Source organism: Oncorhynchus tshawytscha, linkage group LG07 (genome assembly GCF_018296145.1).
Source record: "Oncorhynchus tshawytscha isolate Ot180627B linkage group LG07, Otsh_v2.0, whole genome shotgun sequence".
In the NCBI taxonomy this organism is placed as follows: domain Eukaryota; kingdom Metazoa; phylum Chordata; class Actinopteri; order Salmoniformes; family Salmonidae; genus Oncorhynchus; species Oncorhynchus tshawytscha.
The window spans coordinates 39,585,058-39,602,440 of NC_056435.1; the positions used below are offsets into that span (position 1 = coordinate 39,585,058).

Below are 17,383 nucleotides of genomic sequence, written 5' to 3' on the forward strand. Positions count from 1 at the left end.
TCTCTAAAACCCAGAAGTGTGGCTCTTGCCCTGAACCTATAAAGAGTGCTTCTTTGATAGGGAGTGTTAAGCAGTAGAAGCTTGTGTGCTGTCACTGTGTCCCCATGATGGTGATGGTGACAACCTAGGCTAGGCGTGTCTGGACTGCAGCAGTTTTTTTTGTTGCTGTGCCCAGTGACCCTGCCGCGTTGACCGGGAGGCCCAGCCGTATCCAGGCGACACATCTGCTGTGATCCAGCTAGAACAGAGAAATTAGATTGACACTTCCTTCTGCATCCCCATAATCCTCCCTCCGAGGGCCTGTCTCCTTGTCCCATTTGAACTGTGGGGATGAGCAGCGGCTGACTGTTAGTGTGGAGAGATCAGTTGTCCTCTGACGCTGGGTGACACACCGGGAGAGAGGAGGAAGGAGATGAATAAACAAGTGACAGATTAGGGCTGTTTGAAATGAACCCCACTTCACCAGAAATCTATAGCCCTCCTAATGAATTACGCTGCTCCTGTGAGACAGGGGGGCTGAGGAGGTTACGGCTTTAGCAATTAATAAAGCAAAGCCTTGATGAGGGATGGGGAAAATGGCTGGAGGGACGGAATGTGCTTTTCAAACAGGCAAGCACAGGCACTTTTTCACCCCGCTGTTTCTGTGTTTATGTTTGCCAGAGAGATAGCGCTGCAGAGTAGAAAGGGAGCCTGCTACGTCCCAGCGGATCTGTGTTGAGGAAGAGCTTTTAATCCATGCTATGGCATCTGTTCCCCACAAATCAGAGAGGAGGATGATATCTGCTGCTCAGAAAGGAAGAGAACGACCTTCATGAAGAACAGAGGAAGAGAGCGATTGCATAAGGTGTCATCCTGATGACTTTACCCAAAAACATGTTGGGGAGGGAAAAAAAATAAACCAACAGATGGATGTTGCATCAGGGAAAGGGCACCTTTCCCTTTCTCTCCCTCTTTTTTTATCCCTATTTCATGGGCACGTCATCTATGGCATGGTGACAAACACACATTGAGCCACCTTTTCCACCAATGAAATAACAGCTTCGAGTCATTGTCATAAATCAGCAGATCTTTCAAACCCAACGGAGCTATAAAAAGACTCCATTAACACTTACAGCCTGAGACCAGTGGTGATGGCCCCTCTACAAACTCATCTCCAGCACTCTGAGTCACTCCTTTAGGGCCAGTAGTAGAACACGCCACTGCCTCCTCTCTTATCCTCCCATCAGCAGGAAAGATGGATGAGACAGAGAGCGGAAGGGACATGTACAGCACACAGCACACACACACAACAAGTCCAGTAAGCAAGTGCAGAGAACCCAGTGACCATGTTTAATGTGTCTACACTGCACTGAAATGGTCTCGCCATGACGTCTGTTTAATGGATTTAAAAACCCAATAACAGTGACCTTGCTTGGCGAGGCTAGTGATCTCTGTGTACTAATCGAGTATATTAGCCAGTCTCTGTTGCAGTCTCTGTTCACAGGAGCTAATCCTCAACAACAAAAAATAGAAAAAAGCTTGTCACTATCCACTTCAGAGACTACATAATGAAGTATAAATAAAGCATTATAAAGAGCTCTACTGCTGCATACCAGCCATCACCATCTTATTTCCTTCTAATGCCCTTATAAACGGAATGTGGGGAAAAAAAACAATTCTGAAAATCTTTATGGCCTTAGACCTCTTAGAGCCTACGAGACGCTGAGGGGGATGCTTTTTTTAGTCTGGAGGAGACGTAGAGGGTTTCTGCTGTGTGTCCAGATGCAGGCACGCCCATTTCTCTCACTGCTGCCTTCGTGATCAAGAACCGCCATCCTCTGACGGCGGTTTGAAAGTGAGTAGTGTGATGGTGCCACATTCCTGGGCTCTAGGGAGACATGTTGTATGCACAAGCATGATCTTCACTGAGACAAGCATGTGACATGCGCTACAATGACCACCATAGCACACATGTGATGTGATGTCCTCCTTAGAAAGGGAAGAGAATACACATGCTTGTTATAGCTTCCAGTCCCTACTGGATTGGCTGTTGATACCTAGCACTACCAAGCCTGGTTGTTAGCTTGCTAAGACCCACATGAAGGCGAGGCTAACATGGCTATCTGAATTATTGTCACGACTTCCGCCGAGGTCGGTCCCTCTCCTTGTACGGGCGACATTCAGCGGTCGACGTCACCGGTCTTCTAGCCATCGCTGATCCATCTTTCATTTTCAATTGGTTCTGTCTTTGTTTTCTACACACCTGGTTTTCATTATCCAATTACATGTTCATGTATTTAACCCTCTGTTTCCCCCATGTTTGTTGTGCGTGATTATTCCTATGTTCAGTTCGGTTCATGATGGCTTGTTTTTCGACGGGTGCTGTGTTCACCCGTGCATAATATTTACCATTGGTTTTTGGTCAAGTGTATTTGTTTACCTTGTGCCTTTATCTTTTGAGTAAAGTACATTGCGCACTCATTTTGCTCTCCTGCTCCTGACTTCATGCACAAGCTACACTCACCTTCTGACAATTATAATGTTACGTGGAAAGGGGGGTAAGGAATATAATATTATGTCTACTCTGCTATATTATAGTGCAGTTAAACACAGTCATTTCCCATTGAGGGCAATCAAAGAGGACTTGCTGCAGCCCAGAATCTAAAAATACATCGTCTCAGGGATGATCTCACTACAAAGGTCCTAGGCTTTGTCTACACTTCAGACTTACATGAAAGTTATGCTATCAAAATGAAAAGATTGCATTGAAAAGACAGGACTACAGTAGATGCACAAAAGTCGCATTGTGGTCTGATAGTGTTCAGATCTGTCTTTTCAATGTAATCTTCGTATTTCGATAGCAGAAGTTGCATGTAAACTCTGAAACATTGTCCCCCAGGGAGCTACTATACAAATCATATCAAATTGTATTTGTCACATGTGCCAAATACAACAGGTAGACCTTACATTGAAATACTTACTTACAAGCCCTTAACCAACAATGCTTTAAGTCAAGAAACAAAATACAAATAAGTGTGAAGGAAAAAATAGATGAGTAAAAATGAATTAACAAATAATTAAACAGCAGCAGTAAAATAATAAGCAAGGCTATATATTCAGAGGGTACCTGCAGTAGCAGAGAGAACAGTCTATGACTAGGGTGGCTGGAGTCTTTTTAGGGCCTCATTCTGACACCGCCTGATATAGAGGTCCTGGATGGCAGGAAGCGTGGCCCCATTGATGTACTGGGCCGTACACACTACCCTCTCTAGTGCCTTGCGGTTGGAGGCGGAGCAGTTGACATACCAGGCAGTGATGCAACCAGTCAGGATGCTCTCAATGGTCCAGCTGTAGAACATTTTTAGGATCTGAGGACCTAGGCCAAATCTTTTCACTCCTGAGAAGGAATAGGCTTTGTCGTGCCCTCATCACGACTGTCTTGGTGTGTTTGGACCATGATAGTTTGTTGGTGATATGGACACCAAGGAACTTGAAGCTCTCAACCTGTTCCACTGCAGCACCGTCGATGAGAATGGGGGCGTGCTCGGTCATTCTTTTCCTGTAATCCACAGTCATCTCCTTTGTCTTGATCACGTTGAGGGAGAGGTTGTTGTCCTGGCACCACAGGACGATCGGCAAAATTGATGATGGTGTTGGAGGCATGCCTGGCCATGCAGTTATGAATGAACAGGGAGTACAAGGGGACTGAGCATGCACCCCTGAGGGGCCCCCGAAATGAGGATCAGCGTGGCAGATGTGTTGTTCCCTACCCTTACCAGGATCCAGTTGCAGAGGGAGGTGTTTAATCCCAGGGTCCTCAGCTTAGTGATGAGCTTTGAGGGCACTATGGTGTTGAACGCTGAGCTGTAGTCAATGAATAGCATTCTCACATAGGTGTTCCTTTTGTCCCGGTGGGAAAGGGCAGTGTTGAGTGCAATAGAGATTGCGTCATCTGTGGATCTGTTGGGGCGGTATGCAAATTGGGGTGGGTCTAGGGTTTATGGAACGGTGTTGATGTGAGCCATGCCCAGCCTTTCAAAGCACTTCATGGCTACAGACATGAGTTCTCCGGGTCGGTGGTCATTTAGGCAGGTTACCTTAGTGTTCTTGGGCACAGGGACTATGGTGGTCTGCTTGAAAAATTTTGGCATTACAGACTCAGACAGGGAGAGGTTGAAAATGTCAGTGAGACACTTACCAGTTGGTCAGCGCATGCTCGGAGTACACATCCTAGTAATCCGTCTGGCCCTGCGGGCTTGTGAATGTTTACCTGTTTAAATGTCTTACTCACATCGGCTATGGAGAGCGTGATCACACAGGCGTCCGGAACGGCTGGTGCTCTCATGCATGTTTCAGTTTTACTTGCCTAGAAGCGAGCATAGAAGTAATTCAGCTCATCTGGTAGGTTAGTGTCACTGGGCAGCTCGTTGCTGTTTTTCCCATTGTGGTCTGTAATAGTTTGCAAGCCCTGCCACATCCGACGAGCTTCGGAGCCGGTGTAGTATGATTAAATCTTAGTCCTGTATTGATGCTTTGCCTGTTTGATGGTTTGTCGGAGGGCATAGTGGGATTTATTATAGGCTTCCAGATTAGAGTCCTGCTCCTTGAAAGTGGCAGCTCTACCCTTTAGCTCAGTGCAGATGTTGCCTGTAATCCATGGCTTCTGGTTGGGATATGTACGTACTGTCACTGTAGGGACGACATCATCGATGCACTTATTGATGAAGCCAGTGACTGATGTGGTGTACTCCTCAATGCCATCGGAAGAATCCCGGAACATATTCCAGTCTGTGCTAGCAAAACAGTCCTGTAGCTTAGCATCTGCTTCATCTGACCACTTTCTTATTGACCGAGACACTCGTGCTTCCTGCTTTAGTGTTGCTTGTAAGCAACAATCAGGAGGATAGAATTATGGTCAGATTTGCCAAATGGAGGGCGATGGAGAGCTTTGCATACGTGTCTGTGTGTGGAGTAAAGGTGGTCTAGAGTTTGTTTCCCTCTGGTTGCCCATTTAACATGCTGATAGAAATTAGGTAAAACTGATTTGAATTCCGTTGCATTAAAGCTCCCGGCCACTAGGAGCGCCACCTCTGGATGAGCGTTTTCCTGTTCCTTATGGCTGTATACAGCTCATTGAGTGCGGTCTTAGTGCCAGCATCAGTCTGCGGTGGTATATAGACAGCTACAAAAAATATAGATGTAAACTCTCTTTGTAAATAGTGTGGTCTACAGCTTATCATGAGATACTCTACCTCAGGTGAGCAAAACCCGGAGACTTACTTAGATTTCCTGCACCAGCTGTTGTTTAAAAATATGCATAGGCTGCCACCCCTTGTCTTACTAAAGGCCACTGTTCTATCATGACGAAAAAGCTTCAAACCCGGCCAGATGTATGAAGGATCAACAGATCCTACATATAACTCTTTTGTTGCTGAGAATTTTCCTATGCAGCAGGAAATGCATACCTTGTAGTGTATTGAAGTTTTAAAAGGCTTCTCAAGTTTGTAATTTCCACTTTAAAATGTATCAACCCCCACAAAAAATGTCCATTAATTATAATCCACATAATAATTTATATTTCCTGTAGAAAACTTGCTCAAATTAAGATCCTACATCTGTATGATCATCATCATTGAATGTGCTCCATTAGCCTGGCCTTGGAGCATCTGAGTGGGTCATACGCTACATGGAAAGGAAATAGACGGACTTGGGAACATAGCAGACCACTTCCCTGTGACATTCACGGTGGAGAAAGGAGGAAAGTGGAGTGGTGAAGCTGGACCCTAGCTGGGGAATTCAAGTTGAGCACCACAGACAAGCCAACTAAAACCCTTTCAACACCCTCTGCTGGGTTAGACATAGGCAACAGCCTACAGACACTTCCCTGGACAACATTAACACTCACTTTCACCCCTCTGTATTAGTTTTATGAACAACAGGTTCACATGTGGTTGGTGAGGTGGGCAATGGGGTAGGGGTATGGTGTTCTTATAATACAATACATTCTACAAAGACCTCATCTCAACATACAGTAGAGCTTAAAGAGGCATTGCATGGTTAACATATTCTAATTAGTTCCAAGAACAACAAAGGGCTACAGGATGTTCTACATTAACAATGACAGCCACTGCTTATGTGCCTCAGAAGTGGGTCAAACCATGCCTGGTAGATTAGGTTGTGTGCTCGTGTGTCAGTCAGTCCCTACTGATCTCACTCAACAGAGACTGTGATAAGGGGTTTCTCCGGTGCCTAACGACTTTGCCCAGTAGTCCTCTCCATCTCCCAGCAAGCAGAGCAGAGCAGTGTTCAGAGTACAGAGCGCACAGCAGCGATCAGTGGGCTGAGCTCCCTCAGGTGACCCATACTCTGCTCACATGTTGTTCATGCTACCCTGCTTTAGAACTTTATTTTTCTTTCGTAACGACTCTGGCCCCTTCGGCCACATCTCTTTCAATCTGGACGTCTTTTTTTTCTCACCCTCAATCAAGTCAGACTGCCAAGTGAGGCTGCCAAAGCGGGGGAAAGAGATGTTGGGAGCTTTGGCACAGAGAGGAGTGTGCTTCCCAATCGTAGTGCAAAGGCAGAACTGCAGAGAGAGGAAGGGAAAAAGGAGAGAGACAGAAGAAGAGAGAGGGAGAAAGAAAGAATGAGAGAAAGACAGGGAAAGAGAGAGGAAGAGATAGAAAAAGAGAGGAGGGGGGGCTGCTGTTGAGTTAAGCCCCTAATCACAGGCTGTTCTGCATGAAAGACTTACCACCTTCTCTTTGGTTAAAGAGAATATACATTCAGCTCGCCTCTCCCAGCCCCTTGTTCCCACATGCTCTACATCAACAACTAATGTGCACACAAAAACATTAATTTCAGAAACTCACCCACACAGTCACATACTGTCATGCAAGCACAAACACAAAAACAAAGCTGTCTCTTATCCCAAGGAAATATTTCAGTAGCAGGCAATTTCACGGTCAGCTCATATTAATGACAGATATGCCCTTCTATTGGCATGCTCAGGTGCTTAATTTGTTAGTGTCAGAAATAGAGAATGTGGGCAAATCCTGAAGCAAAGTGGTACTTCTGGCTCCAAGTCCATGAATTGCCTTGGCTCACTCACTCAGCAGGTGTACCAGATATTAGTTGAAGAATCCAGAAGCTCCATTCGATCCTCCGGGAGTGTTCCAAAACCCACAGTAATTGAGAGGTATGTTTGTCTCCTCTCGATTCAACTTTTCCAGCTGCCGAGGACCTCCCTTGCTCCGTTGCCCACATAGTTTCCAGACAGACTATTGGGTTGTGTGTGGGATCTTAATCTAATGCCGGAACATTGATTTATGCTTGGGTGTCCCACGACCATTAAGGTAACTGCTTGATCACTTTATAACATCCTCCTCTGGTGGTAATTTGGAATCCCCCACCCACCTTGCGATGCAAGCCCCATAACCGCATTATAGCTAAAAATGTAGTCTGAATATCATCTTCCAGCCACTGCAAATTGATTTTATAACTCTTTGACGGAGTCCTGAAACCCTTTTAGTCTGTCTCTCACCTGAGTTTGCCATTTGATCTATGAGAGGCTCCCAACTCTTCACAGGCTCTATCGATCGCCACTTTCTAACCAGCTTTGCTGTGGAAGGTACAGTGTCACCTTGTAATTCTAAGACTCCATGGTTGTGTCTAGAGTTGGCAGTTAATAAAGTTTTGGAATTTTAATCATGAAGTTTTGATCATAGAATTCCGAACACATCATGCATTTACATTTAAATGTGTCCACATTGTTTCCGGGTTCCCTTTTCCTACACTATATGCAAATGCAAGTATGTATTCTGAAAATGGTGGAATAGGCAAATATGTTAATAACATAACAACAACTTGATGGCAGTAGCTAACTACTGTAGCTACGTAGCCTGCTAACTTCTGTAACTAGCCAGAAAGCTAGCAAGCAAAGCGAAGTGCTGATGACGTCAACAACTGTACGCACTTACGGTAGCCTTATTGTGTCCAGACTGAGGGAAAATCCGCACACAATGCACCTCCATCTACAGTTGAAGTCGGAAGTTTACATACAACTTAGCCAAAAACATTTCAACTCAGTTCTTCACAATTCCTGACTTATAAAAATTACCTGTCTTAGGTCAGTTAAGATCACCACTTTATTTTAAGAATGTGAAATGAGAATTATTTATTTCAGCTTTTATTTCTTCATCACATTCCCAGTGGGTCAGAAGCTTACACACACTCAAATAGTATCTGATTGGCATTGCCTTTAAATTGTTTAACTTGGGTCAAACTTTTCTTGTAGCCTTCCACAAGCTTCCCACAATAAGTTGGGTGAATTTTGGCCCATTCCTCCTGACAGAGCTGGTGTAACTGAGTCAGGTTTGTAGGCCTCCTTGCTCGCACACACTTTTTCAGGTCTGCCCACAAATGTTCTATAGGATTGACATCAGGGCTTTGTGATTGGCACTCCAATACCTTGAATTTGTTGTCCTTAAGCCATTTTGCTACAACTTTGGAAGTATGCTTGGGGTCATTGTCCATTTGGAAGACCCATTTGCGACCAAGCTTTGTGTTGCTTCAATATATGCACATAATTTTCCTCCCTCGTGATGTCATCTATTTTGTGAAGTGCACCAGTACCTCCTGCAGCAAAGCACCCCCACAACATGATGCTGCCACCCCTGTGCTTCATGGTTGGAATGGTGTTCTTCGGCTTGCAAGCCTCCCCCTTTTCCTTTTTCCTCCAAACATAGCGATGGTCATTATGACCAAACAGTTCAATTTTCGTCAGACCAGAGGACATTTCTCCAAAAAGAACGATCTTTGTTATAATCAGAATTAGTTGGGTAACCTAGATATGATGTTTTATATTCATTATATGCTTGTGAGTTACTTCTTATCAGAATGTCTATATTTGGATAATACTGTTGGCCGGTTGCAGTTATCTGTTCTCTGACATGGGGTCAGTTACTTGGGCCGCAGAGAGGGGAGGGGTCAAGCTTGTCTTCATCTGTAAACATATATTTTAAATCAATTATCTCTTGGCTCCACAATGTCTGTGTGCCAGTCACTGTGTCTCTGTGATCTTGTCAAGGAGGGATGCATTTGATATATGACTGTTGATATGTTTTGTTTTATGGTCCTGAGAGCGAGAAAATAACATAGTTTAGGAGACAAAGCTGAACAATAATTTATAGCCAATGCTGTCTGGCTATGTGTGTCTTTGCTATAAAGGATCTCAGTGGCAATGTGTAAGGACTCTCAGAGAATTCATTTATAGACACTGAATTGATCTGAGAGTCACAGGGTTGTGATGGAGCTCATATAATTAAAGATTGACTTTATGATATCTCTGACTTGTGTGTGGTTTGCTCTCATGATTTGGTAAATACAGGAAATTTCCACGACAATCCGCATGTGCAGTTGCAAACCGTAGTCTGGCTTTGATATGGCGGTTTGGAGCAGTGGCTTCTTCCTTGCTGAGCGGCCTTTCAGCTTATGTCGATATAGGACTTGTTTTACTGTGGATATAGATACTTTTGTCCCGGTTTGTACCAGCATCTTCACAAGGTCATTTGCTGTTGTTCTGGGATTGATTTGCACTGAACCAGACTTGTGGAGGTCTACAATTTATCTTCTGAGGTCTTGGCTGATTTCTTTTGATTTTCCAATGATGTCAAGCAAAGAGGCACTGAGTTTGAAGGTAGGACTTGAAATACATCCATAGGTAGACCTCCAACTGACACAAATGATGTAAATTATCCTATCGGAAGTTTCTAAAGCCATGACATAATTTTCTGGAATTTTCCAAGCTGTTTAAAGGCACAGTCAACTTAGTGTATGTAAACTTCTGACCCAGTGAAACTGTGATACAGTGAATTAAAAGTGAAATAATCTGTCTGTAAACAATTGTTGAAAAATTAGTTGTGTCATGCACAAAGTAGATCTCCTAACCGATCTGCCAAAACTATAGTTTGTTAACAGGAAATTTGTGGAGTGGTTGAAAAATGAGTTTTAATGACTCCAACCTGAGTGTATGTAAACTTCCAACTTCAACTGTAGACCTGTCTTTTCAATGCAATCTTAATATTTTGATAGCCTAGGGCCATTGTAGTGAATTCATCCTGAGACAGGGTATTTTTAGCTCCTGGGCTAAAGCAAGTACTCTTTGATTGCCTTCAATGGGAAATTACTGCGCTTAACTGCACTGTAATATAGCTGAGTAGACATAATATTATAATCCTCATTCACTGTTTGTTGCTGCGTCCTGATTATTGATTGCTCGGTGATGTCGATAGGGGGCGGCCATTCTGTTTAGCCCTACAGTGTGTCTGAGAAACAATTCTAAAAACTATTGAAGAACCCACACTACTCTGTTTAACTAGAAGACTTGAGTCGTACAAAGAGGCGTTTTTTTACCTGGAACTCACCTTCCTGTCTGAGGATTTGGTGGTAAAGACGGGCACACGGCAGGCCAGTAAAGGCCAAAATGGTGACATGGTCTTCCCTTCATCCTCTGCACAGAACCATCCTGGTGTGTTCTCCTCTCCTAGAAGAAAAGACAACATGTTTTAATTCCACTCAATCATATTTCATAATGGCATATACCTTGTAACTGTATTTGTACTTACTGCAGTTGAGCCTTCCAAGTGGACCCACTTCAACTAAGCACTCATAAGAAATATGAAATACTTGACTGAACAGTGGACACGGGTCTATTTTCTTGTTTCCAAAACAAAGTGTAACCCGATGAATTGGCTTCAGGTATGTAATATGAATAGGATCATTAGAATTGTGCGTGTGTGTAATCAGTCAGAGCCAGGGGAGATGGGACCAGGTACAGCCCACTCCCAGAAGCTCCATGCTAGGCCAACACTGATTAAGGCACTGGTGATGATCCTTTGTTAAAGAGAAAATAACAGCAAGTATCTGCCCCAGCAGGAGAAAGGCAACCGCTGGTTAATAAAGAATTTGGCTGGCGCATGACATCTGAATACCTCGAAGCCACTACAACAGGTGCACCTGCTCGCCAGACACAACACAGATCTGCCAAAATACCTCCATTAAGTAATTTCGTAACTGTCAATTGCAACTAACTAAAAGGCAATTGTGTGTGCAATCAAACAGCTTGTTTTAATTTACTCCCTGTGTCTTGTGCATAACTGCATATATCAATATGCAATAAGCCACAGAAATACAGAGTTGCTGTTTCCAAAGCAACATCACATCACAACATCACAGTGTATCCTAAACACCTCATTTGGTTTGAGATGTGCGACCAGTTAATTTGACAGCGGCGGTTGTTTTTGCTATTTGGCTGTTGCAGTGCAGGTAGGAATACAGGAGACTTAAGGGCCAATTAGTTGAGTTCTGTCTCCCCAACTCATAACATTTCAGATGGGTTTCCCTTAGAAGGACTGGTACACAAAAAGAGGGAGTCAATTTGCAGGTGATACAGAACCTCAAGATGTCGCACTGCTTTTAAACCCTTATTCTCACATTTTCCAAAGATAAATATGTACTGGAGACACGTACATTCAACACCTCTTAACTCTGCATAGCTTCATGTTTACAAGCCTCAGTACAGTACTGAATAACTGTTCATGATGATACAAATTAATAACCTCATTGAGATTGATGACCTTCAAAATATGAATCCATTCAGTGATGTTTGGAGAGTGTGTAACGTCGGGTGAGTGAAATGAGTGAGGAGTCAGATGCAGAGAGCGAAATGAATGGGAAAACGCTTTAATGTCCTTCAAATCGTAACAGGTCCAAAACATGGGTGAATGCCCAAAACACTGGCACTAAACCAACCCAAAACCTAGACACACGCTGGACAGCGAAAAACCCAAAACCAAAACATCACCAAACGTAACAACCAACAAGTCCGCACAAACACCAGCGGGCAAAACAAACTTAAATAACACCCATCCTAAAACCCCAACAAGGAACAGGTGAAAACAATTAGACAGAAACAAACGAAAAGGAAAAAGGGATCGGTGGCAGCTAGTAGACCGGCGACGACGACCGCCGAGCTCCACCCGAGCAGGAAGGGGAGCCACCTTCGGTGGTATTCGTGACAGAGAGTGAGAGGACAGGGTCAAGGTCAAAGCCCCTTCTGTTGAGAGGCTTTCATATCTGTTACTCATTTCATATGATAACTTATTCCATATTTCTCTGAACCAGTGTGAATAGGAACAATGAAACCTTGTGTGTCTTTAGAATGATAGACTTGAGATGTCTTTTGACAACAATGCTGAGAAAAAAAAGAGAAAAGTCCAGGCTTTCTTATGAGCCAGAAGAAAAAACATACCGTATTGCTAAAATCCACCAGTCTAAATCCCTGAGGGGTGGTATTTATCAAATCAGAGGAGCAGGCTCAGACAGATCATCAACTGATTAATCAATAATGATGAAGTTGGGCTATTTAGTATTTGGGTTGCAATCATGTATAAAGTATTCATACCTGCAAGGTATTCCTAAATGATCTCCCTCTGAGATTATCTCTTTCCAGGGAGGATCAGGGCTATGAGGGTCATTTATTAAAAGGCAGTAATTGAAGGCCGATTGCCCGAAGCTGGTCCGCGTGGGTCAGAGGGTCCACTGATTTCCTTTGCACCTTTGTGCTCAGCACCTTTCTTTAGCTAATCATTCAATGAGCATAAACAACACTCCACTACTGTATGTTTGGCAACCAAGTGATTGTTGGTTCAGATAAGGTATTGGTCCTGCTGATGTTATTTGTTGTGGAGGGTGATATTAAATACCTGAGTACGTCCAAGACTGTGTTACCCATTCTGATTTCCTTAAGTACTGTGTGCATGGAGGGAGGGAGGAGAAAAACAAAATACAGGCATTGTGAAAACACACCCTGCCATTCAGCTTTTCCTGTGTATTAATGATGACAAGTAAAGGTGCCTGCCCCTTGGAACAAACAGTAAACACACAACCAGTCTAATGTAGGCCTTAATGAGAGAAAGACAGAAAGTCACTGCACACACACGCTCACAAGCACACATGGGCATGTGCATACACACACACACACAAAGTCACTAATGAATCAGCGATAATACATTCTATTCACAAAAGACCCTCTTTTTTTATTTATCCGTTATTTTACCAGGTAAGTTGACTGAGAACACGTTTTCCTTTGCAGCAATGACCTGGGGAATAGTTACAGGGGAGAGGAGGGGGATGAATGAGCCAATTGTAAACTAGGAATTATTAGGTGACCGTGATGGTTTGAGGGCCAGATTGGGAATTTAGCCAGGACACCAGGGTTAACATCCCTACTCTTACAATAAGTGCCATGGGATCTTTAATGACCTCAGAGTCAGGACACCCGTTTAACATCCCATCCGAAAGACAGCACCCTACACAGGGCAGTGTAAATCACTACCCTGGGGCATTGGGATATATTTTTTTAGACCAGAGGAAAGAGTGCATCTTACTGGCCCTCCAACACCACTTCCAGCAGCATCCGGTCTCCCATCCAGGAACTGACCAGGACCAACCCTGCTTAGCTTCGGAAACAAGCCAACAGTGGTACGCAGGGTGGTATGCTGCTGGCATATGTCACTTATGTGAGGAGAGAAGGACCAAGGCGCAGCGGATATTGAGTTCCACATATTTATTATAAAGTGAAACTTAGCAAAACAAAACAATAAATCAAATAAACTAACAACGAAACATGACTACGTGGTGCACTTGCACAAAACACAAAATAATATCCCACAAACACAAGTGGGAAAAATGCTACCTAAATATGATCCCCAATTAGAGACAACGATTACCAGTTGCCTCTAATTGGGAATCATACAAATCACCAACATAGAAAATAAACTAGAACACCACATAGAAATAATAAACTAGAATACCTCCCAGTCACACCCTGACCTACTACACCATAGAGAAACAAGGGCTCTCTATGGTCAAGGCGTGACACTCTAACCCTTTCAGATAGAGCAGAAAGCCAGAGCTCCACAGCCAAATATCTCTGTCACTCCCTCCCTCTCTCCAACTGCCATTATTCTGCTTAATGTTGTGTTGTAAACTGAAGCATCATGGTGAAAGATAAACAAACAACGTGTCTCATCAGGTCTGAATGAAAGAGGGAGGAAAGAGAGAGGGGAGCTCGGCCTAGCCACAGTACATCACTGGTCAGTACACCACTGCCAAATGTGGAAAAAAACTAGAAAATATCAGTTGTGACAGATTACACACCATCACATAAAATTGCTGTCAGGAGCTGTGTTTGGATGTCAACCACTCAAAAATACAACCTTAGAACCAATTCACTAAGGATGAATACTCTGGAGGTAAAGCAGTCATCCACTCCAGTCTTGAATGCAGCTGTGGGGCTGCTTCTCTATACCATCTGGCTGCCTCATATACAACTCAACAAAAAACAATCCTATAATATGACTTCTTTTTCCTGGTTACTCAAACTGCCTAGCTACCCAAACTAACGTTTCTTCTCCTCTGAGTCTGGATATGCCTCTCACCTACGATTTCTAGAAAGTAAACACATTCTTGGTCCCAGAAACCGATGGGTTCGGCCAGAGCCAGCCTACATGATGACGTTATCAACTTTGATACTTTGATTGGTTAGATTTGTTAGATGCAATCCAATCACTGATGAATTTTCTTTTTACAACACCCCTCATTTTGAAGTGACACAACAACTTATAGGATGGCAGATTCAGACTGAATGTACAGTACCTGTCAAAAGTTTAGACACACCTACTCATTCAAGGGTTTTTCTTAATTTTTACTATTTTATACATTGTAGAATTAATAGTCAAGATATCAAAACTATTAAATAGCACATACGGAATCATGTAGTAACCAAAAAAGTGTTAAGCAAATCATAGTATATTTTATATTTGAGATTCTTCAAAGTAGCCACCCTTTGCCTTGATAACAGCTTTGTACACTGTTGCATTCTCTCAACCAGTTTCATGATGTAGTCACCTGGAATGCATTTCAATTAACATGTGTGCCTTCTTAAAAGTTAATTTGTGGAATTCCTTTTTAATGCATTTGAGCCAATCAGTTGACACAAGGTAGGGGTGGTATACAGAATATAGCCCTATTTGGTAAAAGTTCATTCTGCTGCAGAGGATAAGTTCATTAGAAATTGCAGCCCAAATAAATGCTTCACAGAGTTCAAGTAACAGACACATCTCAACATCAACTGTTCAGAGGAGACTGTGTGAATCAGGCCTTCATGGTTGAATTGCTGCAAATAAACCACTACTAAAGGACACCATTAAGAAGAAGAGACTTGCTTGGGCCAAGAAACACCAGCAAATCAAATCAAATGTATTTGTCACATAGACATGGTTAGCAGATGTTAATGCGAGTGTAGCGAAATGCTTGTGCTTCTAGTTCCGACAATGCAGTAATAACCAACGAGTAATCTAACCTAACAATTCCAAAACTACTACCTTATACACACAAGTGTAAAGGGATAAAGAATATGTACATAAAGATATATGAATGAGTGATGGTACAGAACGGCATAGGCAAGATGCAGTAGATGTTATCGAGTACAGCATATACATATGAGATGAGTAATGTAGGGTATGTAAACAAAGTGGCATAGTATAAAGTGGCTAGTGATACATGTATTACATAAAGATGCAGTAGATGATATAGGGTACAGTATATACATATACATATGAGATGAGTAATGTAGGGTATGTAAACATTATATTAATTAGCATTGTTTAAAGTGGCTAGTGATATATTTTCCATCAATTTCCATCAATTCCCATTATTAAAGTGGCTGTTGTTGAGTCAGTGTGTTGACAACAGCCACTCATGAAGCTGGTTGAGAGAATGCCAAGAGTGTGCAAAGTTGTCATCAAGGCAAAGGGTGGTTACTTTGAAAAATCTCAAATCTATTTTGATTTGCTGAACACTTTTTTGGTTACTACATGATTCCATATGTGTTATTTCACAGTTGTGATGTCTTGTAGAATACAATGTATAATGTAGTAAAAATCAAGAAAAACCTTGGAATGAGTAGGTGTGTCCAAACATTTGACTGGTACTGTATGTAGCAATCGATGGAGCAGAGGAAGTTGCCCCTAAATGTTTTGTGAGGGAAATGCCGTAAATTAAGAGGACTATGTATTTTGAAAGATGAGATGTCGAGGATTAAAATAAATACCGCTTTGATGTCATCATAAAACCCATGTCATGTACAGTTTAAATGTTTATAGAATGAGCCTATGTTTGTCTCTGTGAAGACAATTTGCTATTGCACATGCACCTGAGTGCAACAAATGCACAACAAAATGATGATCGGTTTCCTTGAATTGCATGGCAAAAGCTGTGCTGACTTTGGAGAGGTGTGTGGCCACTTGGAGACACTAGTTAGCCCTTTCACTCAAACCCTTGTAATTGTTTGGTCTTATGTTGCACCTACTCCACATTTTCCATCAATATGCTTAGCATGTTACTGAATGTATCCAGAGTATTTCCAGATTTTGTTATCAAGAAATGTGACATTAAATGAAAAAATGCACATAAAACCAACAGTGTAATGTTTGGATTCAGTCTTGTGCCAGGTGAACTGGTGTGTCCTTTAGTCTAATAATTTCCCCATAATCTCCCTTTCAATTGCTACCATGGATATGCATCTGCTTTTATAAGAAACATTTCAATTTACCCCTTTCCATGAGTGTTAAGGGTTAAAGGGTAGGTGACATAAACATAACCACATGTAACATATGGATTTGAATTAGTATACACATTAAAATTCCCACATTAAAATGTTTAGCCTGCTGTCTAGCCTAGCCAGCTAACTAGCCTAGCTACCCAACCACCATGGGAGACATAGCTAAGTAATATGACAGAAATCAACACCAACTAGTCTAGCAAAGGCAGGAACCCACAGAAACACACACAAAAAAGGAATTATTTCCTACTTTCCTTTTGAGCCAGAGGCAAGCCTGTCAGTGGTGCAAGGAGAAGTCAGAGCTACATGGAATGGAAAAGCAGAGTAGGATCATGTGGCTCCCACGTGTGGGGAATCTGATTGGTTGTTTACATCATACCTCCTCGTGATTGGTGGATTGTAGCACACCACTGCCAACACTCGGTCTGTATGGCTAGTGGTTTACGTTTTCCAGCTCGAGCTAGTTAACGCAGAGTAGAGTCTCCATATGACGTTGAGAATAATGCAAAACATAACTTTGTTTGTATTTATAGGTACCAGATCGTGACTACAACTAAGTTACTAAGGTTTTGACCACACTGTATTGTTAATTTGATGAGTAACACATCATGCTTCCTACCCTTAAGTCAGTGCCAGCGCCTACATTCTGATATAGGATGCATTGATATGTACTGAACCTGTTGCCCATAATAAAGCGAGGTGTGCTGTGGTGAACTGTGC

The 17,383-nt window shown here is 42.7% G+C and overlaps 1 protein-coding gene across 1 annotated transcript in view; it reads right to left on the reverse strand.

Annotated features, from left to right (window-relative positions):
- LOC112254482 (rho guanine nucleotide exchange factor 10-like protein) overlaps window positions 1-17,383 on the reverse strand; it is a 149,145-nt gene that overhangs the window by 82,294 nt on the left and 49,468 nt on the right. The window contains exon 13 of the mRNA XM_042324390.1: window positions 10,404-10,522. Coding sequence (XP_042180324.1) covers window positions 10,404-10,522 — 119 coding nt within the window. The remainder of the gene's footprint in view (window positions 1-10,403; window positions 10,523-17,383) is intronic.